At 41.4% G+C, this 23,692-nt stretch overlaps 1 protein-coding gene across 1 annotated transcript in view; it reads left to right on the forward strand.

Moving 5' to 3' along the window:
• The window catches only part of ITPR1 (inositol 1,4,5-trisphosphate receptor type 1), a 347,955-nt gene that overhangs the window by 181,211 nt on the left and 143,052 nt on the right, over positions 1-23,692 (forward strand). The window contains exons 22-34 of the mRNA XM_058288936.2: positions 1,795-1,936; positions 3,218-3,371; positions 4,989-5,176; positions 6,687-6,825; positions 7,504-7,562; positions 10,167-10,328; positions 10,404-10,574; positions 11,963-12,028; positions 12,864-13,001; positions 16,308-16,433; positions 18,455-18,655; positions 20,765-21,016; positions 22,439-22,564. Coding sequence (XP_058144919.1) covers positions 1,795-1,936; positions 3,218-3,371; positions 4,989-5,176; positions 6,687-6,825; positions 7,504-7,562; positions 10,167-10,328; positions 10,404-10,574; positions 11,963-12,028; positions 12,864-13,001; positions 16,308-16,433; positions 18,455-18,655; positions 20,765-21,016; positions 22,439-22,564 — 1,924 coding nt within the window. The remainder of the gene's footprint in view (positions 1-1,794; positions 1,937-3,217; positions 3,372-4,988; positions 5,177-6,686; positions 6,826-7,503; positions 7,563-10,166; positions 10,329-10,403; positions 10,575-11,962; positions 12,029-12,863; positions 13,002-16,307; positions 16,434-18,454; positions 18,656-20,764; positions 21,017-22,438; positions 22,565-23,692) is intronic.

Here is a 23,692-nt window from a genome sequence, read left to right on the forward strand (position 1 = left end):
AAACTGGATCCCTGTCTTTTGTCATCAAAAGAAAGATGAAGTTATTTTTTTCTTTAAGCTTAAAATAATTTTTTAAAAAAAGTTAGAGCTAAGTTGTGAGCTTACAGAACAATCCTGCATAAAATACAGGATTGTGGACATTTGTGCTATGGGACATTTGTTAAAACTGATGATAGCATTTTAAAAAATAATTGTACTACATTTTTTTTTTTGACAGAAGTTACCTTTGTTACCACTAATGAAAGATTAAAACAGTTCTATCATTCATTATTTACATTAGGTATATTTTCTCCCATATACCACCCTTTATTAATACCTTATATTAGTATCATAAATTTCTTATAATTCTTGAAAGAACTTGTTCTATTAACTATAGTCCATCATCTCCAGTAGGATACACTGTGCTGTAGCAGCCCTATGTTTTATCTTTTGATTTTTATTCTAGTGGCATATGCATCCTAAATTTCCTCTTTTAACCACATTCATCTAACAGTTCATACTGTCAATTACACTCACAATAATGTGCTACAATCACCACCATCCACTTCCAGACCTTTACCATCAATCTAAACAGAAAATAGGTACAAGATAAGCATCAAATGAAAGTAATTTTTATATATTTTTATTTTGAAATAAATTCAAACTTGCAGGAAAGTTACAACAATTATATAGAAAAGATATATAGAACTCTAATGCACTTACCACCTACATACCCAGATTTACCAACTATTAGCATTTTGCCACATTTGTTCTATCATCTGTTTATCTGTGTATCATCTATTTTCTAAACAGTTGAGAGTAGGTTGCTTATATCATGTTCCTCTAACCTTAATACTTCATGTACATTTCCTGAGAACAAGGATACTTAAATAACCATTCTAAGTATAGCTGTCATGTTCTAGAAAGTTAACACTGATATTAGGCTTACAGTCCATAGTCCAGTTTTTCAACGATTAAAATACAGACCTTTTGGAATTTTTTCCTCCTTTAATTCAGTCAGTCCAGGATCTTACATTTCCTTTAATTGTCATTATGTTTTTAGCCTCTCTCTCTCTTTAATTTGTGGTAACATAGATATAACGTCAAATTTCCCATCTCAGCCACTCCTGAGTATACAGTTCTGTGGCATTAATCATATTCACAAGCTGTGTTATAACTACATTTACTATCTTTCACTTTTCTTTCACTCCAGATAGAAACCCTACAGCTTTTATGCATTAACTCGCCATTCCCTCCTACCCCTATTCCGATCTCGCCCCTGGTAACCTGTACTGTATTTTCTGTTTCTGTGGCTTTGCACACTCTAGCTATTTCATTTAAGTGGAATCATACAATATCTGTCCCTTTGTGACTAGCCATTTTCACTCAGAATTATGTCTTAAAGTTAAACTTAAAATAATTTTGAGTTTCATTAGGTGGATGGCAAATATTACTTCCTTCCTCAAGAATTTAGAAAATGGCAAATTGTATTTTTATATCTTGTTTAAGCTCTTTCCTTCATTCAACAAATTTTTTAAGCACTTACTGAGTGCTGCCACCCTCCAGGAATATATTTGTGAATGAACTGGAAAACAGTTTACTCACACGCTGTGTCTGGAAGACACACAGAAAACAAAATAAATGAGTAAGATACATACATTGGTGATATGTGCCAGGAAGAAAAATAATCAAGTAGGGACAGGGATAGGCGATGTTGGGGAGGGGGCTCTTAAATTATGAGGCAGAGCAACAAGGAAAGGCCTCCCTGGGAAGAATTTGAAACTTCATCTCCTTTTCTTTCTCCTTTCCTTTTAGCTATGACAGTAGTGGAACTTCCAAAGATGAAATTAAGGAGAGGTTTGCTCAGACCATGGAATTTGTGGAGGAGTATTTAAGAGATGTGGTTTGTCAGAGGTTTCCTTTCTCTGATAAGGAGAAAAATAAGCTTACATTTGAGGTAACTCATGATGAAATGATCTTTGTGTTCTATCTGATTGTCAATGGTCATTTTGCTATGGGGTAAATAGAGAATGTGTTAGTATGTGGTGATTTTTATCAAGACGATCTGGTTTTGTAGTAAAAATCCAGGGAAGCAGATGTGGCTCAAGTGGTAGGGACTTCCCCTACCGTATGGGAGGACCCAGGTTCGATCCCTAGGACCTCCTCGTGAAAAAGAAGAGAAAGCATGCCTGCGCGGTGAGACAGTGTCTGCATGGCGAGCTGAGTGCCATGAGAGTGCCCATGTAGCGAGCCGAGTGCTGAAGCGAGTGCCCGCGTGGTGAGCCAGTGCCCACGCAAGCGAGCATGCAGCAAGGTGATGACACAACAAAAAAGAGACAAAGGGGAGAGTCAAGGTGAAGCACAGCAAAGACCAGGAACTGAGGTGGCACAATTGACAGGGACCCTCTCTCCACATCAGAGGTCCCCAGGATTGAATCCCAGTGAACCCTAGAAGTGAAAGACTAGAAGAGAAGACAAAAAAAGAGAGAAATAGATATAGAAGATCACAAAGCAAATGGACACAGGGAGCAAAAACAGCCAGGTGGGGAAGGGAGAGGGGGTGGGGAAGGGAGAGGGGGAGGGGAAGGAAAAAAAAAAAAAAAGGATCCAGCTCAAATTTGCCCCCAGAATAAAGATAGAGCTAATACCAGTCACTTGGCCCAATCATGGTTATGCTCTTGAATCCTATGCATTGAATCCCATAAAATGATAAAACATTATGAATACTCTGAAGTTTATCTTTAAAATGACAGGCGAAAAACAGATTCTGTTTGGAATCTGTCCATAGATGAATCATTTGAGAAATGTACATATTTATTATGTTTAAGTTAAAACGTTTCTCTTTGAGACCACTTTTGCTTTATAGAAGTTATATTCCAGAGGATTGCAGTGTTCCTCTTCCTCTGCTAATAGTGTGTAATTTTTAGGGGAGTATTATTAGCTGTGTTCATGTTAGGCGTAACTTGATTTGCCCAGTATCATCCTTGAGAAGCTATACCAACCGAATGATAAGTCAACTTTTTTATTAACTAGTAATCAAAGTAGATCAGTAACTTTGCAGGCTTATATTCCCAGCTTTTCCTTCCTTATAAAACAAAATAAAATTTTACCAAAAATTATAAGATAAACGTGTGACTTCTAAGGAAGGACAAAATCAGTCATTTACAAACTAGTCAGCTTCTGGTAGTACTGAAGGACACAGTTTATTTAATGCTGTCTTCTTTTTAAAATACAATAGGTTGTAAATTTAGCCAGGAATCTCATCTACTTTGGTTTCTACAATTTCTCTGACCTTCTACGATTAACCAAGATCCTCCTGGCCATATTAGACTGTGTGCATGTGACGACAATCTTCCCCATTAGCAAGATGGCAAAGGGAGAAGAGAACAAAGGTAAGAGTGGGGTGAAGACAGCGAAGAGTGTGTCTGCAGGCCCCTACACACCAGGAGATGGCCTCGCAGCTTCTCCTGTTTCTCTACTTGCCATGTTTTACCATGTGATATCAGCTCCTTTCTTGTTCATTTTTTTACTTTTCATGATGAATGCTTTCAAATAGAAAAGCAAAACGATTAGTACAGTAGACCCATAAATTCACCACTTATCCTCAACTATTATAAATATTTTTGCAATATTTCCTTTATACATGAATCTGTGTATATTTTGTGTGCATGTTTCACGTGGCATATTTTTCTGATCATATCTACATGTGCTACTTACCACTTAGCAACTAGTTATACAAGAGTTATTAGCAAGGCACAAATCTTGGTGCTGCCACCAAGAGCCATTATATATTTTGGTAACCTATTTGAAATGATTCGCTCTTAAAAATACATGTCCTTCCACTGTTCTTGATGTGTCATGAGGCCCTTGAGGTTGATGATAGTATATGGTGAAATAAAATCCAGGCTTATAACTGGGTATCCCATTTCCACTTTGTAAAAGTCTTTGTGAATAGAGAAAACCTGACTCTGTTTATTTTTTCCTACGTTTTAGGATCAGAATTGCCACATATTAGCTATTAGTTTATTGCTTGTTGTTTAACTGATCTGCAGCTAGAGTAGAAGAAACACGTTTACTTGCCTCCTGCTATTTGCTAAGTCCTGTGCTGAGTCATTTTGTATGTGTTACTCCATTTGGTCCTGTAGTTGAGCTCCTGTACTTTCATTGTGTAGATGAGGAAACTGAGTGTTATTAGTCAGGGTTCTCTAGGGAAACAGAACCGACAGGAGAGACATGTAATTATTACGAGGTTTTTAAAAGATTGTCTCATGTGACCATGGGAGTGCACAAGTCCAAATTCCGTAGGGCAGGCTGCAAGCCAGGAACTCTGGCGAAGGTCCTTGGTGACTTCCCAAGGAGAAGCTAACTGGATGAAGTAGAGATGGAAATTCTGTCTTTTATAACTGCTGAAATCAACACTTCTCCTTTTAAGGCCTTCAACTAATTGGATAAAACATCTCTCATTGCTGAAGGCAATCTCCTCGATTATTTAACTAGCCATAGATGCAATGAACTTAAGTCCATGAAATGTCCTCACAGTAACAGTTTGGCCAGTGCTTGCTTGACCAAACCAAGCACCATTATCCAGCCAAGCTGATCCAGCCAAGCTGACTCGTGAGCCTGACAATCACATGGAACCTTGGAAGTAAGATAATATACTCAAGATCAAGTGGGTGTTGATTGCAGCAGTAGGATTTGAGTCTTGGTAGCTCTTGTATCCCTAGTTTGATGCCCAACAGCAGGCACAGCATAGGTGATTGATAAAATTTGGAGGTGAGCCAATATACAGAAATATACCTTTAGAGATCTAAGAGTCCACGCCTATTCCACTACTCTTGGATTTTTTTTTTTTTTATGGGCACTGATCTTTTCAGGTTCCAGTCCAGGGAGTATATCAAAACGGGTTTCCTAAAGAGTTTGTCTAAAAGAACCCATGCCGCTCACCAGGTGCTTCAGAGCACCCTCTAGAGATGCTGTCCTAACCATGGTCTGTCGCTGGCCCTTCCTAGGTAGTAATGTGATGAGGTCTATCCATGGAGTGGGAGAGCTGATGACCCAGGTGGTCCTCCGGGGAGGAGGTTTTCTGCCCATGACTCCCATGGCCGCCGCCCCTGAAGGTAACGTGAAGCAGACAGAGCCAGAGAAGGAGGACATCATGGTCATGGACACAAAACTGAAGATCATTGAGATACTGCAGGTATCTCCAGTTGGGGTGGAGGACCTTCCCAGGGGTACTGTTCAGGTCTAGCCTCTCTGTTTTGATGGAACCCAAGGCTTTCTGGGCTGAAAATGGGGGTAAAATTCCTACCTTGGCCCTCAGTGCCACAAATGATCTTATTCCTCTCTTGTCATTTCTTACCCCGCCCCAACATGGCCTCGTCCCTCCAGCCATCCCAAAACTCCCCATAGTTACCTTAGCTTGGAGAATGATTGGCCTCCATGTCATTGCTCCATGCTATTTCCTTCACCCTAGAATTCTCTCTCCCACCCTTTTGCAGGTAGCTGAACGCCTTGCTTATTTTCCACAACTCATTTCATTGTTCCATTAACTTAGATAAACCCTTCCTTTCTCCCTCATTTCCTTCTTTTTTCCTCATTCATTCATTCACTCAATAATGTTTATCAAGATGCACTGTGAGCCAACTGGTTTGACACACCAGTATTTGGCAATGAGCAAAATAGACAAAATTACTGTTCCTGTAGAGCTTACTTGTTAGTAGCAGGCATAGACTAAGGGGTAAGTACTATGAGGTAAAGGAAGGTCAGGTTAGGTTGGAAGCCATTGGGTTTGGGAATCAGGGACATTAATTTCGATTGGCCTCTTCAGTAAGGCGATGGGATCAGAGACCTGAGCGAAGTGAGGGAGGTGACTGTGTGGAACCCAAGCAGGAGGGCAGATAAAGGTACTGAGAGTTCTGAACAATCCTGAAGTTGAGGTTCTTGGAAGACACCAAGTGGGTTGTCCAGCGTTCAGTAGGAAACATGGGCCAACAGCTTGGAAGACAGACCCGGGATCTGGCTCCCAGCTGGAAGAAGTGGTAGCTAAGAGATTGGATAAGGTTCTCAAGATGGTGAGGCAGAGACAAGGGCAGAAGGGAAGGGAAATGTCAGGAAGAACCGTGAATCACAGCTGCTGGTTGGTGGTTTTTTGTTTAGTTTTTTTTTTTCTGCTCTAGTAATAGTTATTGGAAATGCTACCTTGGACTCCATCAGAGGCTGAGGGAATATAGGAAGGAAGCAAAAGAAGAGGGACCTTAAGGGTGTTTACCTAAAACCAGGGGAAACAATCAGAAATAGCAAATATGAACAAAGCTCATTTGTAGTAATAAAAACAATTTTATTCTCTGTTCATTCTCTTAAAATAAAAGCAACTCAGGATTAGGCCAGGAGTTGACATTTGATACATGCTGAAATAAAGTAATTTTATCAAGGGTGGAATTGGAATGAGTGTTCTGATTATTAAATTAATTGTCAGGATGCAGAAGTTTACATAAGAAGCTCAGGTGGTGTGGGCAGGCTTGATATGCCCCATGGAAGCCTGCTGTGGGTAAAGTAACTGTTGAAATCTAAGCCAAATATTTGGCCCACGTAGTGCTTAAAGTGGTTGTAGCTGATACCAGGCCCAGTCAAAATGCAGGGGCTTGGCAAAGTGTGAAAGGTGGTATGTTAATGTAACCAATCGTTTTCATTTCCATTTGACTTTTTAGTTTATTTTGAATGTGAGGTTGGATTATAGGATCTCCTGCCTCCTGTGTATATTTAAGCGGGAGTTCGACGAAAGCAATTCCCAGACCTCAGAAACATCCTCCGGAAGCAGCAGCCAAGAAGGGCCAAGTAATGTACCAGGTTAGTAATTTCAGAGTGGGATTACAGCCAAAGAGTGGCACCTGAGTCTCAAGAAAACTGGGGCTCCAAACAGTACCTATTAGAAATGCTCTTCAAGGAATAGGGTAAAATCTGTGAATGGTTCTGAGGACCATTGTGTTTTAAAACAAGATCCTCGGAGTTATCCTTCTGGGGCCGGAATAAGAAAAGGTTCCTTTTGGAACAGATCTTGTTTCCTTCCGTCTTGGAGTGTCTTAGTCAAAGAGAACTGAGGTTACTACTTGTCGTAGTAAATTAAGAAGTGCCAAAAAAAAAAAAACAAAAAAAAAAACCAAAAAACAACTCACTAAGAAAACCTTTGCATGTGATGAACTTTTTCTTGCCTAGGAAATAGTGATGAAGGTCAAGCGGAAGGATGATTGTAGAAATACCCATACCTACCAGTCCTGAGCTTCCTTGGAATGAGGCCACACTCTAGTTTAGCAAGGGGTTCTACATTGAGTAGAAAATGGCAGGAGGGTTGAATACTGCAAACCAGAGATTGAGTAGTATAATCTGGGTTAGCCTGGTTTCATAACTTTGCAATATAGAATTCTGGAAGATTGGGGTCACTCAAATGGGCAGTTTTTGGGTAAGTTCACCAGCAACATATTTTCAGACCTTCCTGCATCTGAAGGTATATGTTCTCTAACTTTCCAGGTGCCCTTGACTTTGAACACATTGAAGAACAAGCAGAAGGCATCTTTGGAGGAAGGAAAGTATATTTTCATTTACTATTCTGTAGGTAGTTCTAGGATTTGGAAAACTGCCCTTACATGACTCTGAAAAGTTTTCCCTTCATTATGCTAGTAAATATTTAGTCTTTGAGCTAAGGCTTTTTTTTTTTTTTTGTCTTTATTTATTTTTTTAATGTTACATTCAAAAAATATGAGGTCCCCATATACCCCCCACCCTCCTACCCCCACTCCTGCCCCCATAACAACAACCTCCTCCATCATCATGAGACATTCATTCCACTTGGTGAATACATCTCTGAGCACCGCTGTACCTCATGGTCAATGGTCCACACCATAGCCCACACTCTCCCACAGTCCACCCAGTGGGCCATGGGAGGACATACAATATCCAGTAACTGTCCCTGCAGCACCACCCAGGACAACTCCAAGTCCCCAAAACACCCCCACATCACATCTCTTTCTCCTACTCCCTACCCCCAGCAGCCACCATGGCCACTTTCTCCACACCAATGGAGCTAAGGCTATTTTAATGCTCTCTTTGGAACACTGGAATCCTCAAATCATTGTTATCTGGTTGGCTTTTGTGTGTGTGTTTGTGTGTGCACATGCATGCACATGTGTGTTCTCTGCCTAAGACAGAAAGGATTTAAACTGGTTTCCCAAAATATATGTATTACAAAATATTTTACAATGATGAGGAAATAAGGTAAAAAAAACACAAAAATGAATTGGGGGTGTGTGGCTAAAATAGTGAGGTTAGTTTATGTACTTTTGCTTGATGCTGGGCACAATTCTATCCCTGAACTGGATAGAGGACATTCAAAGAGAACACAATCTGTTCTTTCATTGTTTGTAACATTGAGCAATGTATGAATGCTTTTTAAAAAGGTCAGATTGCTCAATTTTGGCTTAAGATATTATTGTGAGATTTAAATACTTAGACACATAAAACTTGGTATAAACACTCCATGCTTGTATCATTTACACTCTTGATTCAGTTAAGTCACAAACTTAAAGGGCTAAAACAACAGTCATTTTACTGTTTCTCACAATTCTGGGGATTGACTGGGGATTAAGCTGGAAGATTCTGCTGATTTCGGCTGGGTCTCTCCTGTGATAGTGATGTGACAGTGACTGGCTGGCACATCCACGTTAACCTGACTCACATTTGGCACCTTGGCAGGGACCTGTAAGAATGGACCCAGTCTGTATTTGTCTGTCTGTCCCTCCACATGGATAGCATGGGGGTCCTTACAATATAGCAGCAGGCTCCAAAAGGAAACACTACAAGAGGATAAGCCAACAATGTGCAAGCAGTAATCAAGCTTCTGCTTAAGTCTGGCTTGCTGATGTTCTGTTGGTCGAAGTGAATCACATGACAGAGCCCAGTGTCACTGTGGGCAGAGACTCCATAAGGGCATGACTACAGGAAGGGCCCACTTCATCCAGGGCCACCAGTGTTAGCAGGCTGGCTCAACACTTGACATAAAACCCATGACAGTTGCATTATCCACATGACTTATCCACAATGGCCTGGCTTTAACAGTGGGAATTTCTTAACTCACGGTTTTGAGACTAAGAGAAAATCCCAATGAAGTTCTTATCAAGACGATGCTTTCTCCCCAAAAACTGGGCATTCTGGGGCTGGCTGTGGGTGATCCTGGGCACCTGTGTCTCAGGGAAAGGCACATATGTGGTGGCATCTCCTGGTGGCTCCCTTCTCTTCTCCTTCTGGCTGTGCTCCCTCTGTGGCTCCTTCTTTCCATATTTGAATTTCATTCTGCTTGTAAAGGACTCCAGTAATAGAATTAAGACCCATCCTCATTGAGGTAGGCCCCATAACTGAAGTCACCTCAGCAAAAGGTCCTCCTTACAATGGGCCCACACCCACGGGAAAGGAGTAAGTTTAAGAACATGTTTTTCTGGCGTACATACAACTCCAAATCATCATACATAGATATTGAGATATCATCTGATAATATGCTGATTAATCCAAGTTTGAAGAACACTGAGTCATAACAGTGCTCCTCAAAGTGGGGTTCACAAGGCTAAACCATTTGTTACCAGTTTGTTATGAGTTAAGAACAGAGCACAAGAGTAAAACAGGATGTCAGTTTTCTGTCAATTTGACTTTGCCACGACCACAGTACGTGATCAGTGGAAGTGTCTCGTTGAATTGGATGGAGACAGAGAGTGTGGATTTGCTACGGATTGGAAATGTGGAAAGATTGTCTTTCACCACAGATGGTTGGATAAGCACTGAATTACAGCATCTTAATAAAAATAAACGAGGAACTTGAGAAGTACAACTCTTTGCATCCTCAGTCCACGAAAGAACCCCCCTCATCTGGAGTTGGGAATCTAGGTTTCAGTGACAGTCCTGTCACTGTGGGAAGGCAGGGGCTTTTGTTTAAAATTCAACAGTCATGACATCTTAGCCATCCCCTTACCTCGTAGTATAGTGTGGAGATAAGACTGTATCCTTCAAGGAGCTAATTAAACGTCCAGTCACATGAGGTAGAATACAGGGTCAGGAATCTAGTTTGTGTGTGGGGGGTCCAAGGTGCAGGAGAGAAGGGCTTCTGAGGTTCATTTGGCCTCTCTTCACCCCATCCTTCCAGTGAGGAGAACACCCCTTTGGACTTGGACGATCATGGCGGCAGAACCTTCCTCCGAGTCTTGCTCCATTTGACAATGCACGACTACCCGCCGCTGGTGTCCGGTGCTCTGCAGCTCCTCTTCCGGCACTTCAGTCAGAGGCAGGAGGTTCTCCAGGCCTTCAAACAGGTAGCTCAGGTGGCCCGTGGGGGGTTGTCTGTCAAAGGAGCTGCTGCATGCAACTAACGGATTGTGTCCATTAAGGTTCAACTGCTTGTTACCAGTCAAGATGTTGACAACTACAAGCAGATCAAACAAGACCTGGATCAACTGAGGTCCATCGTGGAAAAGTCAGAGCTGTGGGTGTACAAAGGGCAGGGCCCCGACGAGACCATGGATGGCGCTTCTGGTGAAAATGAACATAAGAAAACGGAGGTGAGTGATACACAGGTTATGCGGCCAAAGGAGGTAGATGGGCAACTCAAAACAAGTAAGCCATCCCCCTCTGGCTTTAGATATCAGTGCAGATGACAAGATGGGCTTTATTTCTAAGGAATCTGCTTGTTTGTGTGCTTAAAATTTTTATTTTGAAATAATTTCAAACTTACAGTAAAACTACAGAAATAGTACAGAAATAGTACATAGATGCACCCCCATGCAGATACAGTTTACCAACTGTTAGCATTTTGCTACATTTGGAATGTCATTTGATCTAATTATATCTCCCTATCATCGATATTTATTTATTAGTCTGATCTATCTGCCATGTGTCTATTTTCTAAACACTTGCAAGTAGGTTGTATTCCTTATTCTCTAATGCTTAACACGCCGTGTATATTTCCTAAGAATAGGAATACTCACTTATGTAACCACCTTAAGTATAGCTGTCAAGTTTAAGAAATTTAACATTGATGTAAGGCATACAGTACATATTCTAGTTTTTTCAATTATCCCAATAATGTCCTTTTGGGCATTTTATTCTCCATTGTTAGATCCAAGCCAGGATCATGTACTGCATTTAATTGTTATTGTTTCTCTCTCTCTCTCTTTTTTTAAAAGATTTATTTATTTATCTGTCCCCACTCCTCCCTACCCCCCTGTTGTCTGCTCTCTGTTCATTTGCTGTGTGTTCCTTCTGTAGGAATCTGTGTCTCTTATTGTTGGGTCATCTTGCTGCGTCAGCTCTCTGTGTGTGCGCGGCACCATTCCTGGGCAGGCTGCACTTTTTTGCGTTGGGCAGCTCTCCTTATGGGGCACACTCCTTGCATGTGGGGCTCCCCTACACGGGGACACCCCTGCGTGGCACGGCACTCCCTGCCCGCATTAGCACTGTGCGGCGTGGGCCAGCTCATCACATGGGATAGGAGGCCCTGGGTTAGAACCTTGGACTTCCCATGTAGTAGGCGGACGCCCCATCCATTGGGCCAAATCTGCTTCCTATCTCCTTTTTTTTAATCTGCTTGTTAAATAGCCTGGGTAATAGTAGGTCTCCTAGGAAATAAGCACTAGAGCTGAAGTTTAGCACTCTCTCCTTGCCACCTCGGACCATGTTCTATAGACTTAGTTACTGAGCAAATTAGCACTAGGTTTCTCTTACCCACTTGGGAAAACCCTGTTCCCTAGCCACGGCCCAGTCTACCACCCTCTTGGTAAAATATTGTCAGCCAGAAGAGAGTTGAGTACGAGCAAGTAGATGACTTGGGCATGCAGCTACCATGACCTTTGGGAAATAGTGCAAAACTATTAGGATGCTGCTAACTCTAACAAAGGGACAATAGCCCAAGAGTTGTACAAACCACACTTATGTTCATTTTGGTTCCTAGGAGGGAAGTAACAAGTCACAGAAGCATGAAAGTACCAGCAGCTACAACTACAGGGTAGTGAAAGAGGTGAGTCCTTCCCTGCTACCTTTTTCCCCTTCCCCATTGCCTTTTTTCTTTCTTTAGTGATTCTCTAAGGAGATATAGTTTGTGATAGTCAAGTTAAAGGTACATGTTAGTTTTTTCCTGCTTCCCCCCATTTCATGTACAGTGTACTTGGGAGAAGGTAGGGCTTAGAGGTTAAGCATGTGGGTTTTCTTGCCACATCTGGGTTCAAATCCAGCACTGCCACTTAGTGTGTGCCCTCCGTTTCTTGACCTATAGTAAAATGCAACCAGTACTCCATACTTTCGAAGGCTGCAACTGAATGAAGGATTAAATGATAAAATTGTGAAGGATCCATCTCAGTGCCTGGCAATAGTATCCCCTAATGAGAGCTGTAGGTCTTTAGAAATCTTTACACAGTGTGATTCAAATTTGCAAGTTTGGGGAGTGAGTGTCGCTTAGTGGTTAAGCACCTGCCTCCCACATACGAGGTCCTGGGTTCAGTCTCTGGTACATCCTTAAAAAAAAAAAAAATTTGCAAGTTTGGTTTGGTTTTTACCCTAGAGCAAACTGTTTCGAGTCCTTAGCAAGGGTGGCAAGTCTTACCACTTTAGGTACTTTCTGAAGCACTCTCACTGACTGTTGCATCCATAATCCACTGCTCATTCTGGAAGACATTTTCTTAGTTTTACATGGGTTTGGTTTGATGCACACGGCAGGGATATGACATCCCGGAGGGATTTCCCTCTTTTTAGGTTTTTATTTGCATTGCGATCCTCATTGCCTCCCAGCCCACAACCACTCCTTGAGGTCTTTTCCAGCTCCTGGCTTTCAGAGGTTGATTTCTTTCTTTTACCAGATACTGATTCGCCTGAGCAAACTTTGTGTGCAAGAGAGCGCCTCCGTCAGGAAGAGCAGGAAACAGCAGCAGCGGCTGCTCCGGAACATGGGTGCGCACGCCGTGGTGCTGGAGCTGCTGCAGATCCCCTACGAGAAGGTGCGGGGGGCCAGCAGTTGGGGCAGGCCCCGGGGTTTCTCCAGACTCTTCACGTTTGGATATTGAAGATGAGGAAATGAAGCCGATGTGACTCTTGTGATTGGAAAGCAATTTCAGATAATTTTATATGAAATGAGTAGAACTTCATGGAAACGAAGTAAAAATCACCCACAAACTATCCCCTTCCATCTTAAAATTATATTAAGTAGTAGGAGCCCATTTATTCCCACCTCCCTCCCAAGCCATGTCTGATAGAGGATGAAAAAATCACAAAGTTCTCGCCTCTGTGTCTTCTTGAGTGAGTGTCCATTTGTATCAGCCCACAAGGGGGTGGGCACGCAAGCTGAGGCACACCCTACTGATGTGGTTGAATCAAAGCCCTGATCGTCACAGGTAATTTAATGAAGGGCCCCGCAGCTGAACCCAATGTAATCAAAGGGTATCACACCTAGAATAGATTAGTTTATAAGCATCATCTTTCTCTTTTTGGGACTCATAAAATAATCTCAAAATGTCACACCCAGTGAGGCAGTGGTGGTGTTCCCAGTTTGACAGGTGAGGAGACTTGAGCCTGGGGTAGGTGTAGTGTCCGAGGGCTCAGACTCAGGTCTCTGGAGTTCAGCAGTGATCACCAGGGAGCCTACTTGTTAGTGAAGAGCCTGCTGGAGAAGGCTTGCTCCCTAGAAAACACTGGAGCAGTTGCAGGGTGCCAAGCACTATGCCAGGTCCTTCACAGGCATGTGCTCCTTTCATCCTCCAGACCATATGAGTTGGGTGGCACTGTTATTAGCCCCATTTCAGATGAGAAAACTCTGCCTGAGAGGCTCAGAAACTTGCGCAGGTGGCACAGCTACATGGAGCCAAGCTGGCTCTGGGCACTTCTGGAAGTTCCCTGCAAAGGAGCCACCTGCTGAGTCATGAGGACTGTGGAATTCAGGCAGATTGGGCCTTGCAAGAAACACAAATATAGAAGCTAAATCTAATAGTACAGATGTTTAACTTCCTTGAAATTAATATAGATGTGCAAGTCACCCGAACTTTGTCCAACATTTAGACTAGAACCAACAAGCTGCTTTACCTCCATATGTGTGAAGAGTGTGAGGAGATAGTTTGCTGACCATAGCTTTGTCTCATAATATCACGAGTTTTCTAAATGAGAGACATATATTCATAGAGCAGTGTTAAAGTAATTCACAGGCAACTGTGTTCGGTTGGGATTGATGGCTCAAAGGCAGATAGCATTGTGTGTGTGAGTGTGTGTGTGAATGTGTGCTTGCTTGTTTGTTTTTGGACGGGCACAGAACTGGCGGTGTGTGAGGATAGAGGAGGAGTTCCCACTGAGCGATCATCTCTTAGGCTGTCCTTAGAGCTTGCCTGCCTTGTAAAAATCCACCTCAGACGACAAAGGCCTGTTTGTTAGCTTGTGCACCAGCAGGTTCTTTATTTTTTGCAGAAGAAATGGAAGAGTGCAGAACGGTTTAAGTTCCTCTGCCAACCAGCAGTGGCTGCCTTTCCCAAGCCCTCTGGTTTCATAGAGCTAGAAGGCTAGCCCCTCACCCTGTTAACGAGACAAAATGTCATACCTGCTCTGTTGTACTTAGACATGCTATTTATCTCTTCTTCATCTCTCCTTCTGTTTTTGTTTGATTGCCAAAGCTGGCTGCTCAGGTTCCTTCTGTCAGCTGTTCTTGACAGATGTATCTTGTTTGCTCTACGGGTTGTTGTGTAGTCCAGTGGTCAGCAACCTGCAGTCTGAATGCAGCCCACCACCTGTTTTGGTACGGTGCAGGAGCTAAGAATCGTTTTTATATTTTAAATAGTTGCATTTTTAGGATTATCTAAGTACTTGCATTATATCCTTGATTTTGCCTTTTGACCACAAAGCCTAAAATATTTACTGTCTGACTCTTTTGGAAAATGCTGACCCCAGAATCAATAGGTAACATTTACTGAGTAATTACTGTCTAAGCACTTGGCCTAAATTTTGTCATTTAATCTTCAGAACAGCCACCTGAAGTGTGCACTTTTATCACCTCCCTTTTACAGATGAGACACCAAAGGTCAGGTAACCTGCCCAAGGTCGCACAGCTGGAAAGCTGGATATCTGGGATAAGCACTAGGCAGTCTGGCTCCAGGGCCTGCATTCCTAACTGCTTTACTTGTCTGCCTTTGAAATGAGGTGACGTATTTGAAAAGACTTGTAAAGACTGTTGTGGGCGCTTGATGAGTATAAGGGATATCATGTCCATTTTAGGGATTCTCTTTCTGCTTTTAGTATTTTAAATGATTGCTTGTTTAGAATTGGGCAGAATGGTCATAGATTTTATATAATTGTTTTTATCATGGGGCATCTGACTCTTTACAAATACTGGTTTTTAAAAATTTGGGTAGTAATATAAACAAAATACTTTCCATTTTAATCATTTTTGACTGCACAGTGGCATTAGTTTATTCACAACGTTAAGCTAACACCACTGCCATCCATTACCATGTCTTCCTTATTACCCCAAACCCAAATTCTGTGTGCCTTAACTCCCCATGCCCCCTTGGCCCTGCCTCTGGTAACATCTAATCTATTAAGTATGTGTTAATATATGAAATGAGAATCACATAATCTTGTGTGTGACAGTTACATAGCCAACCATGTGAGAATAGTCCCCTTTTCGCAAATGAGAACATTAAGTGTTAGGTTAAAGGATGTAACTGAGGTGACAAGAAAAGCAGTTAGAGCAGGCATAGTTGCCTAATTTATACTCTAAAGAGGCTTCCACTTTGCCATGTTGTCTACTGTCCAAACTTCGTATGCCAATAGGCCAGGCAACTTAAAAGAGGTGAGCCAGAGAGCTGAGATGGTTCACCACCAGTGAGGAAGTTGGCTCCTGCTCTGCTGTCAGTTCTGTTTTTAGAAGCCTGGGGTGGGGGGTGCTTCTTTTTCCAGCCATTGCTACCAGTATGGAAAATGGCTTCCCAGAGGCTTTCTATTAGCTCTTACTAATTGGTTTTTTTGTTTTGCTTTCTTCCTGAATAAATCTTCATTTCTGCCCAAGAATGGAGGGAGAGAATTCCTTTTAACCTTTTTATCATCGAAACATAAACAAGTTATTTGCTTATTTTTGGGGTCAGCAGCGCGCATCTCAGTGTTTTCCACACAGCGGGGCCTCGGGGAACACCTCCTGGATTCCACAGTTACTAGGACGTGATGAAGCTGTGGCAGACACATGTCTTCAACCCCAGAGACTAGTACTTTCTCCATCCTGATGTACAACCTGTTTTCAACCTGTTTTTCCTTTGTCTCCTCCCACACAGGCCGAAGATACCAAGATGCAGGAGATAATGAGGCTGGCGCATGAATTTTTGCAGAATTTCTGTGCAGGCAACCAGCAGAATCAAGCTTTGCTACACAAACACATAAACCTGTTTCTCAACCCTGGGGTAAGACTTGAGGTCTGCCTGGAAATCTGTGGGGAGAGGAAGGCGGGGAAGAGGGAAGAGAACAACTTGTTCTTTTGCTGTTCTGGCTTCTGGAACTTGTTATAATGCAACATTCATTCCAAAGGGGAATATTTTGATCAACTCTCAGGAGCACATAAATACTCCCCATCTTTTGGGGAGGGAATGTGGGTGGAGGAAGATTGGTAGGGGCAAGGTAAGATACAGTTAAATTTTTTCCCAATAAAATGCCTTATGGTATCAAACTTAAGCAGTCCTGGAGTGCTGAGTCTCACTGTCCAGCCACACCCTCCTGAGATCATGCCCATTAAAGGGCGCATCTTTGCATAGAAATGTTACCTATATTTATACAATTTAATGATAGACCCATAGAAAACATTTGTTATATTTAGTTTGTTAAATATACAATTCTAAATATGTTAAATAATATTGTGCATTTTTGAAAGAAAAATGGTGGCACATTCTTGACATTGTTTTGCATTTTGCTTTTTTTTCCCACTTAACACATCATGGTTATCTTTGCAAGTCAGAGATACAAAGAATTTTTCTCATTCTTTTTGATGCCTACCAGGCATCCCATAGACTGGCTATAACTCATTTTTTTAAACCATTCTCATGTGAATGAATGATTAGGCAATGTCTAGTTTTTGGCTTTGAAAACAATACTACGAAGGCCATCCTCATACATGCACATACACTCACTCAGTAGTAGTGCTAAAGCTTTCCAGAAGAAGAAAAGCTGGGTTATAGGGCAATGCCTCGTTATCATGAGAAGAGAAAGAAAGGGCAAAGATTAGAAGTTTAAAGTCCCCTACCTCACACCAAACATAAAAATCATTAACTCTAGGTAAAAAGCAAAAAATAAAACACCTAGAAGATAACAGTATATCTTTATAACCTTGAGGTAAGCACAGTTTTCATAATCACTATGCAAAGAACACTGATTATAAGGGAAAATATCAATAAACTCTACTTCTTTAAAATTAAGAACTACTTTTAATCATATGATGTCACTAAGAACATCCAAGGGAAGCCAGAGAGTGGGAAAAGACATTTTTAATGCATCTGTTCAGTGAAGAAATTGTATCCAGAGTTAAAAGCAAACTCAAAAAGGAAAAAGACAACCCATTTTTTAAAAAATGAGCAAAGAACTTGACAGACACTCCATAGTAGGGGATATCCAAAATGGTCTTGTGACAAGGGGCTGCACATGATTAATCTTCAGAGAAATGCATATTAAAGCCACAGTGAACTATGACTAATATTAAAAAGACTGACAATACTAAGTATTGGCAAAGATATGGGACAGCTGTAATGTAGAATGTATAGTGATAAGAATGTAAATTGTTTCTAACGTCTTTGGAAAGGTCTTGGACAGTATCTTCTAAAGCCAACCATTCCTAGCCCATGACCCATCAATTCTGCTCTGGTATAAATCCAACAGAAATGCGTTCATTAAGTTTACTGGAGACATGAACAAGAATGTTCAGAGCAGCACTATTGGTAATATATGTAATATGAATATCGCCACTACTTATTAAAATTGGATACTAAAAAAAAACTAAAAATAAACTGGACACTGCCCCAAATGCAGATCAATACCTGTGGTCTATTTGTGCAATGGAATATATGTAATCGTGGCAATGAACAATGTGGCTCAATCTCACAAATGTAACGTTGAACAAAAAAAGCCAGATGGACAAGAGTGCAAGGGGTTAAAGAAGAGGCAAAGGCTACAGAAGTTGAAGTCGTAGTTCAGTTAGAGAAAGCGGGAGGCCCTGTGCTGGTGTCCCTTTGTAGTCCAGCCAGCAGGATACTATGGGCCTGTTTACTTTTATGTGTGTTTATTCGGTCATTGAAAAAGTTTTCTAAAAGAAGGATACTACGGAAGTAAGACTGCAGAGAGGCTCTCTGTTTATTAGTAGACTCTTGGTTTTCTCTGTCGTCTGCTGTCGCCTCCTTTTGACCATTTCCCTGTGCTCTTGTCCTTGCTCTTGTGCCAGATCCTGGAGGCGGTAACGATGCAGCACATTTTCATGAACAATTTCCAGCTCTGCAGTGAGATCAACGAGAGGGTTGTTCAGCACTTTGTTCACTGCATTGAGACTCATGGTCGAAATGTCCAGTATATAAAGTTTTTGCAGACGATTGTCAAGGCAGAAGGGAAATTCATTAAAAAGTGCCAAGACATGGTCATGGCTGAGGTGACAAGTGTTTATTTCTATATTCCTTTTTCTGGTGTTCATAGAAGTTTTCAGATTAATCTTAGCTGCGTGACCCGGCATCCTTTTCAGGGGCCAAATGAAGGGGCAGAGAGTAATTGTGGGTGTTCATGTGTGTGTATGTGTGAGACCTCATGTTTGTGAGCTTAAATTTGTAGCTATGGGCAAAAGTCTGATCTGATTTTTCATTGTTAAACATCTGTTTATTTTGAGGAATTTTGGCTTGGATTCTTCTAAGGGTAAAAAATGCAGGAACAATGAACTAACATGTAATGAATGAAGGTTAAATGTGAGTAGAAGCCAGTGATCCAGAATAGCTTCCCCTCTTAAGAATTATGTGACTTTTTCCTAATTTTTCACTGAATGAATTAGGTAGAAAAATTGTTGTTTGATCATCTATGAGGAGGAACTGTTTAGTGGCATCTAGGGAAGGTCCCACTTGTCTCTTTATGGAAAGTCAGCACCTCATTGATGTTGTCTCTGACAAGGAAGGACTGCTCTGCACATACATGGCTTTGACTTCTACATATGCTCAGTTTATCCTCCCAACTTTAAAAAAAAATGAAATCTCATGTCAATCTACCTGCAGCTGTATATTCAATCCTGCCTACATACACGACTCCAGTGGGATGTAGTGTAGTTTCAGGAAGAGAGCTGGTCAACCCAGGATACAAATGCCTTCACCATTTGTAGCTCTGTGCCTTGGAATGTGGTACTTGACCTCTCTAACCTCTTCAGTGTGCATTTCTGTGAAATGAATATAGCGGTATTAATCCGAAAGGGTAGATATGAGGACTAAATGAGATAGTGACAGCAATATTAGGTAACACTTATCTGAAGGCTTCCGTACTCTATGTGCTGTTCTAAACACCTTATGTATAACTTATTTAATCTTCATAGCAGCACTGTGAGTTATGTATTGCATTTGTCCTCATTTTTACAGACAAAATGAGGCAGAGTGAGGTATTAGGTATCTGGCACATGGAGTTCCTAAAGTTTGATTATTATTAAGTAAATAATATTGGTCATATTTATTTTGAGTTCTGCACTATCCTTTTTTGGATCTTTTGGATTTCATGCATTGCTAAAATTGATTTATTCCTTAATTGATTATGAGAAATCACAGTCTTGGGGGCAAGCTCCAAATAGGAATGCCTGGACTTTTTGATGAAGATTGAAAGGAAGGGATATCTTAATTAGAAGTGGATAATCATGGGAAGTGGACTTGGCCCAATGGATAGGGCATCCGTCTACCACATGGGAGGTCTGCGGTTCAAACCATGGGCCTCCTTGACCCTTGTGGAACTGGCCCAAGCACAGTGCTGATGTGCGCAAGGAGTGCCCTGCCATGCAGGGGTGTCCCCCGTGTAGGGGAGCCCCATGTGCAAGGATTGCGTGCCCCGTAAGGAGAGCCACCCAGTGCGAAAGCAAGTGCAGCCTGCCCAAGAATGCTGCTGCACACGCACACAGAGCTGACACAACAAGACAACGCAACAAAAAGGAACACCCGGTGCCGCTGATAAAGATAGAAGTGGTCACAGAAGAACACACAGCGAGCAGACAACTGGGGGATAGGGGGGACGGGAGAGGGAGGAGAGAAATAAATAAAAAATAAATCTTAAAAAAGAAGTGGATAATCAAAGAGATAAGACAGTAGATGAAAGAGTTCTAAGAGGAATTCTTTATAAAGCATACAGAGAAGATGGAAACATTTTTGGAAAGAAAAGTCATAGCCTATATATTATGTTTGGAAATAATTTTTAGCTACAAGCTTGCAGTCTATAGTTCCACTTGATATATGAATGCTCATATGCAGACTTTCTCTTCCATTAATAAGTTTCAAGGCCACTGTGGCACCTCTCTATCTGTGGGTCAGAATTATGATGCTGAACATTATCAGTTGGCTAGTAATATAAATGAATGAAATCTAGGTGGGTTTAGTAATCTGATGAGACTATTTAGAGTGTGAATGCTAATAGAACATGGCTTTTTCTCTGAGAATAGGTTTTGCCACCCTTTTTATGCTACTCCCCCATTCTTCTTAGACCTCCTGCAAGCTCACAATATAAACAAGCCCTGTTCTTTTTGTAGCTCGTCAACTCAGGAGAAGATGTCCTTGTGTTCTACAACGACCGAGCCTCTTTCCAGACTCTGATCCAGATGATGAGGTCCGAGCGGGACCGGATGGATGAGAATAGCCCTCTCATGTACCACATCCACCTGGTTGAGCTCTTGGCCGTGTGCACGGAGGGCAAAAATGTCTACACGGAGATCAAGTGCAACTCGCTGCTCCCGCTCGATGACATCGTCCGCGTGGTGACCCATGAGGACTGCATTCCCGAGGTGAGAGCCCGGGCCTGGCGTGTCCCTTCTCTTTTCTCACCATGAGGAGTGTGGGACCGTGGCTTGGCGGCTGGTCCAGATGAGGCCTCAACCGAGCCTTGAGAACCACAGTTCATTTTGTAGTGAGGTTTCAATTTGCTGAAACAAGGAATGTAGAGGGACATCAGTCTGTCCTTCCATCTCCTTAAGAAAAGTGGAATAATCATGCCAGTTCTTCAGCGCTGTGGAACTAGTTTGACCTAGTAAGCAAAGAGGATTTGACTTAAATGAACATCTTTGAAACTGGGTTAAGAGTGGGTTGAGAACTGGATGGAATGTGGGAGAGTGTAGGCTGTGGTGTGGACCATTGACCATGAGGTGCAGCGATGTCCAGAGATGTATTCACCAGATGCAATGGATGTATCATGATGATGGGGCAGAGTGTTACTGTGGGGGGAGTGTTGGGGTGGGGGCAATGGGGATAAATGGGGACCTCACATTTTTTGAATGTAATATTTTAAAAAAAATGAATAAAATAAAATTTTTAAAGAGTGGGTTGAGATATAATTAATATGAATGAAATAAGTAAGCATATTCTTCAAAAAGAAAACTCTTACTACAAAAATGATAAAGATCATCATGGAAAATTCGGGAACTAGAAGTAGTTTATAAGAAAATAAAAGTAATCTATAGTTTCAAAGCCCATGATATTCCAAACTCTACAACCTATTTAATTTTTGAGGGAAATCCATGCAGATTGTTTTTTCCTATTCAAATGAATAGTAAAAAAAAAAAAAAAAAAGGGTTGTATGTAATAAATATTTTATCCTTGTAGTTTTAAAATTATGCTATTAGTAGCTATTAGTATTTTAAATGAAATATATTTATACAAAATACAGTTTATTATATACTAAATATATATTGCTTTTATATATTTTTTGAAAAGTTAATGTATTCATTTAGTTCAAAGAGCAATAATGGACATTTGCTATTCCTTTTAAAAATATTACATCACATTTTTTACCTTTATCTTTTGGGGTGTCTATCTTACTTGCACTTATCTGTAGGAGTTCTTCCTGGGTTATATGCATTCTAAATATCTTCTCCCAATCCACGCCACTCAAGTCTTTTAATGGTGTCTTTACATTAAGAGAAATTCTTAATTTTTATTTAGTCAAGTCTGTCTATCTTTCCCTCTATGCTTAGAATTTGTTTCATTCATTGCCTTGAGTTCGTGAAAAATTCTCTTCCAAAAGCTTTATATTTTTTGATTTTACAATAGCTAATTTGGAATATTGAAAAAAATCATATAAATTAAAGCCAGCAGGTGAGAATAGTAGAACTATCTGGGCCGCTCTTGTCACTATTAAGTGAGGCAGCTAATCAATACCACATGTACCACCTCTCTTTTTTTTTTCAGAAAAGCCTGTTTCTGTTTTCCAGGTTAAAATTGCATACATTAACTTCCTGAATCACTGCTACGTGGATACTGAAGTGGAAATGAAGGAGATCTATACCAGCAATCACATGTGGAAGTTGTTTGAGAATTTCCTTGTAGACATCTGCAGGGTAAGGCTTTCTGGGCTGAGGAGGTGGCGTTCAAGTGTGTGTGACCAGGCAGCCCCGTGCAGGCCTCAGGAGCGTGGGCGCGGCGCCAGAACTCTAACTCTGGCGCAGATAGGCAGATGTGGCTCGTACGCTTTTAGGCTCCTCGTTTCTTCCTACCTTTTGCTTTTAGCTGGGGATGGGTTTTAGTTGTCAGACTTTAGGGAAGAAGGTTATTTCTGGTTTCTGTTTCACACTTTGGATGGCATTGTGGATGATAACCTGGGACATGTTCAAATCACATTTACGAAGTTTTCTTTTCCTTGCTAATACATCCTTCCTTGAAGGACAGCTTCCTGAGGTTGAGCATTTATCTCCCACAACCTGGTGCTGAAGATTCTACAACGCGCGTCACCATCCATCTGCTGCCTCCCTGGCCCAGCAGTCGGGTGGGCTTCAGTTCATTTTAGCAGCCGAGCTCAGTGTTCATTCCAAAGCCACACACCGGCTATGTAGCAAAGCACAGCGTGGAGTTACTGTGCGTTTTGCAGTGGTGGATTTGGAGGAGGGGGTGGGGGCAGGGGACAAGGTTCTTCAGAGAATAATGGCAAAATATATAGAAGGGTAATGTTTATTCAAAAAGTACTTAATAATTAAAGGTGGTATTTTCTGCTTGACTATGCAATTACCAGTGTGAGGCACGGAACCTGCAAGAACATACTTGCTTTCTATCCAAGCACTACATTCAGTACCATTAGTCAGGTATGAATGTTACAAATCTATTTTTATTCTTAAACCCCTCCCAGTCTTTTAACCCCAGTAGTCTAGGGCAGGGGTTCTTTACCTTTTTTGTTCCACAGACCCCTTTGCCAGTCAGGTGAAAGCCACGGACCCCTTACTAAGTCCACACTATACTGTGTATTATTTAATACATATATCACACCCGCACCAACACGTCCCCACAAGAATAATGCTTTTTTGAATTTCAGTTCAAGTTCACAGACCCCTTGATAAGAACCCCTGGTCTAAGGTTTTTCACTTGGAATGAGAGGCCTGCTTTGTTTGTTTAAATCAAGGCTCAGCAAAATTTTCTGTAATGGACCAGATAATAAATAGGTTTGACTTTAGGCTCCATACAGCGTCTGCTGCAGC

The sequence above is a fragment of the Dasypus novemcinctus genome, chromosome 26 (genome assembly GCF_030445035.2).
Source record: "Dasypus novemcinctus isolate mDasNov1 chromosome 26, mDasNov1.1.hap2, whole genome shotgun sequence".
Classification (NCBI taxonomy): Eukaryota; Metazoa; Chordata; class Mammalia; order Cingulata; family Dasypodidae; genus Dasypus; species Dasypus novemcinctus.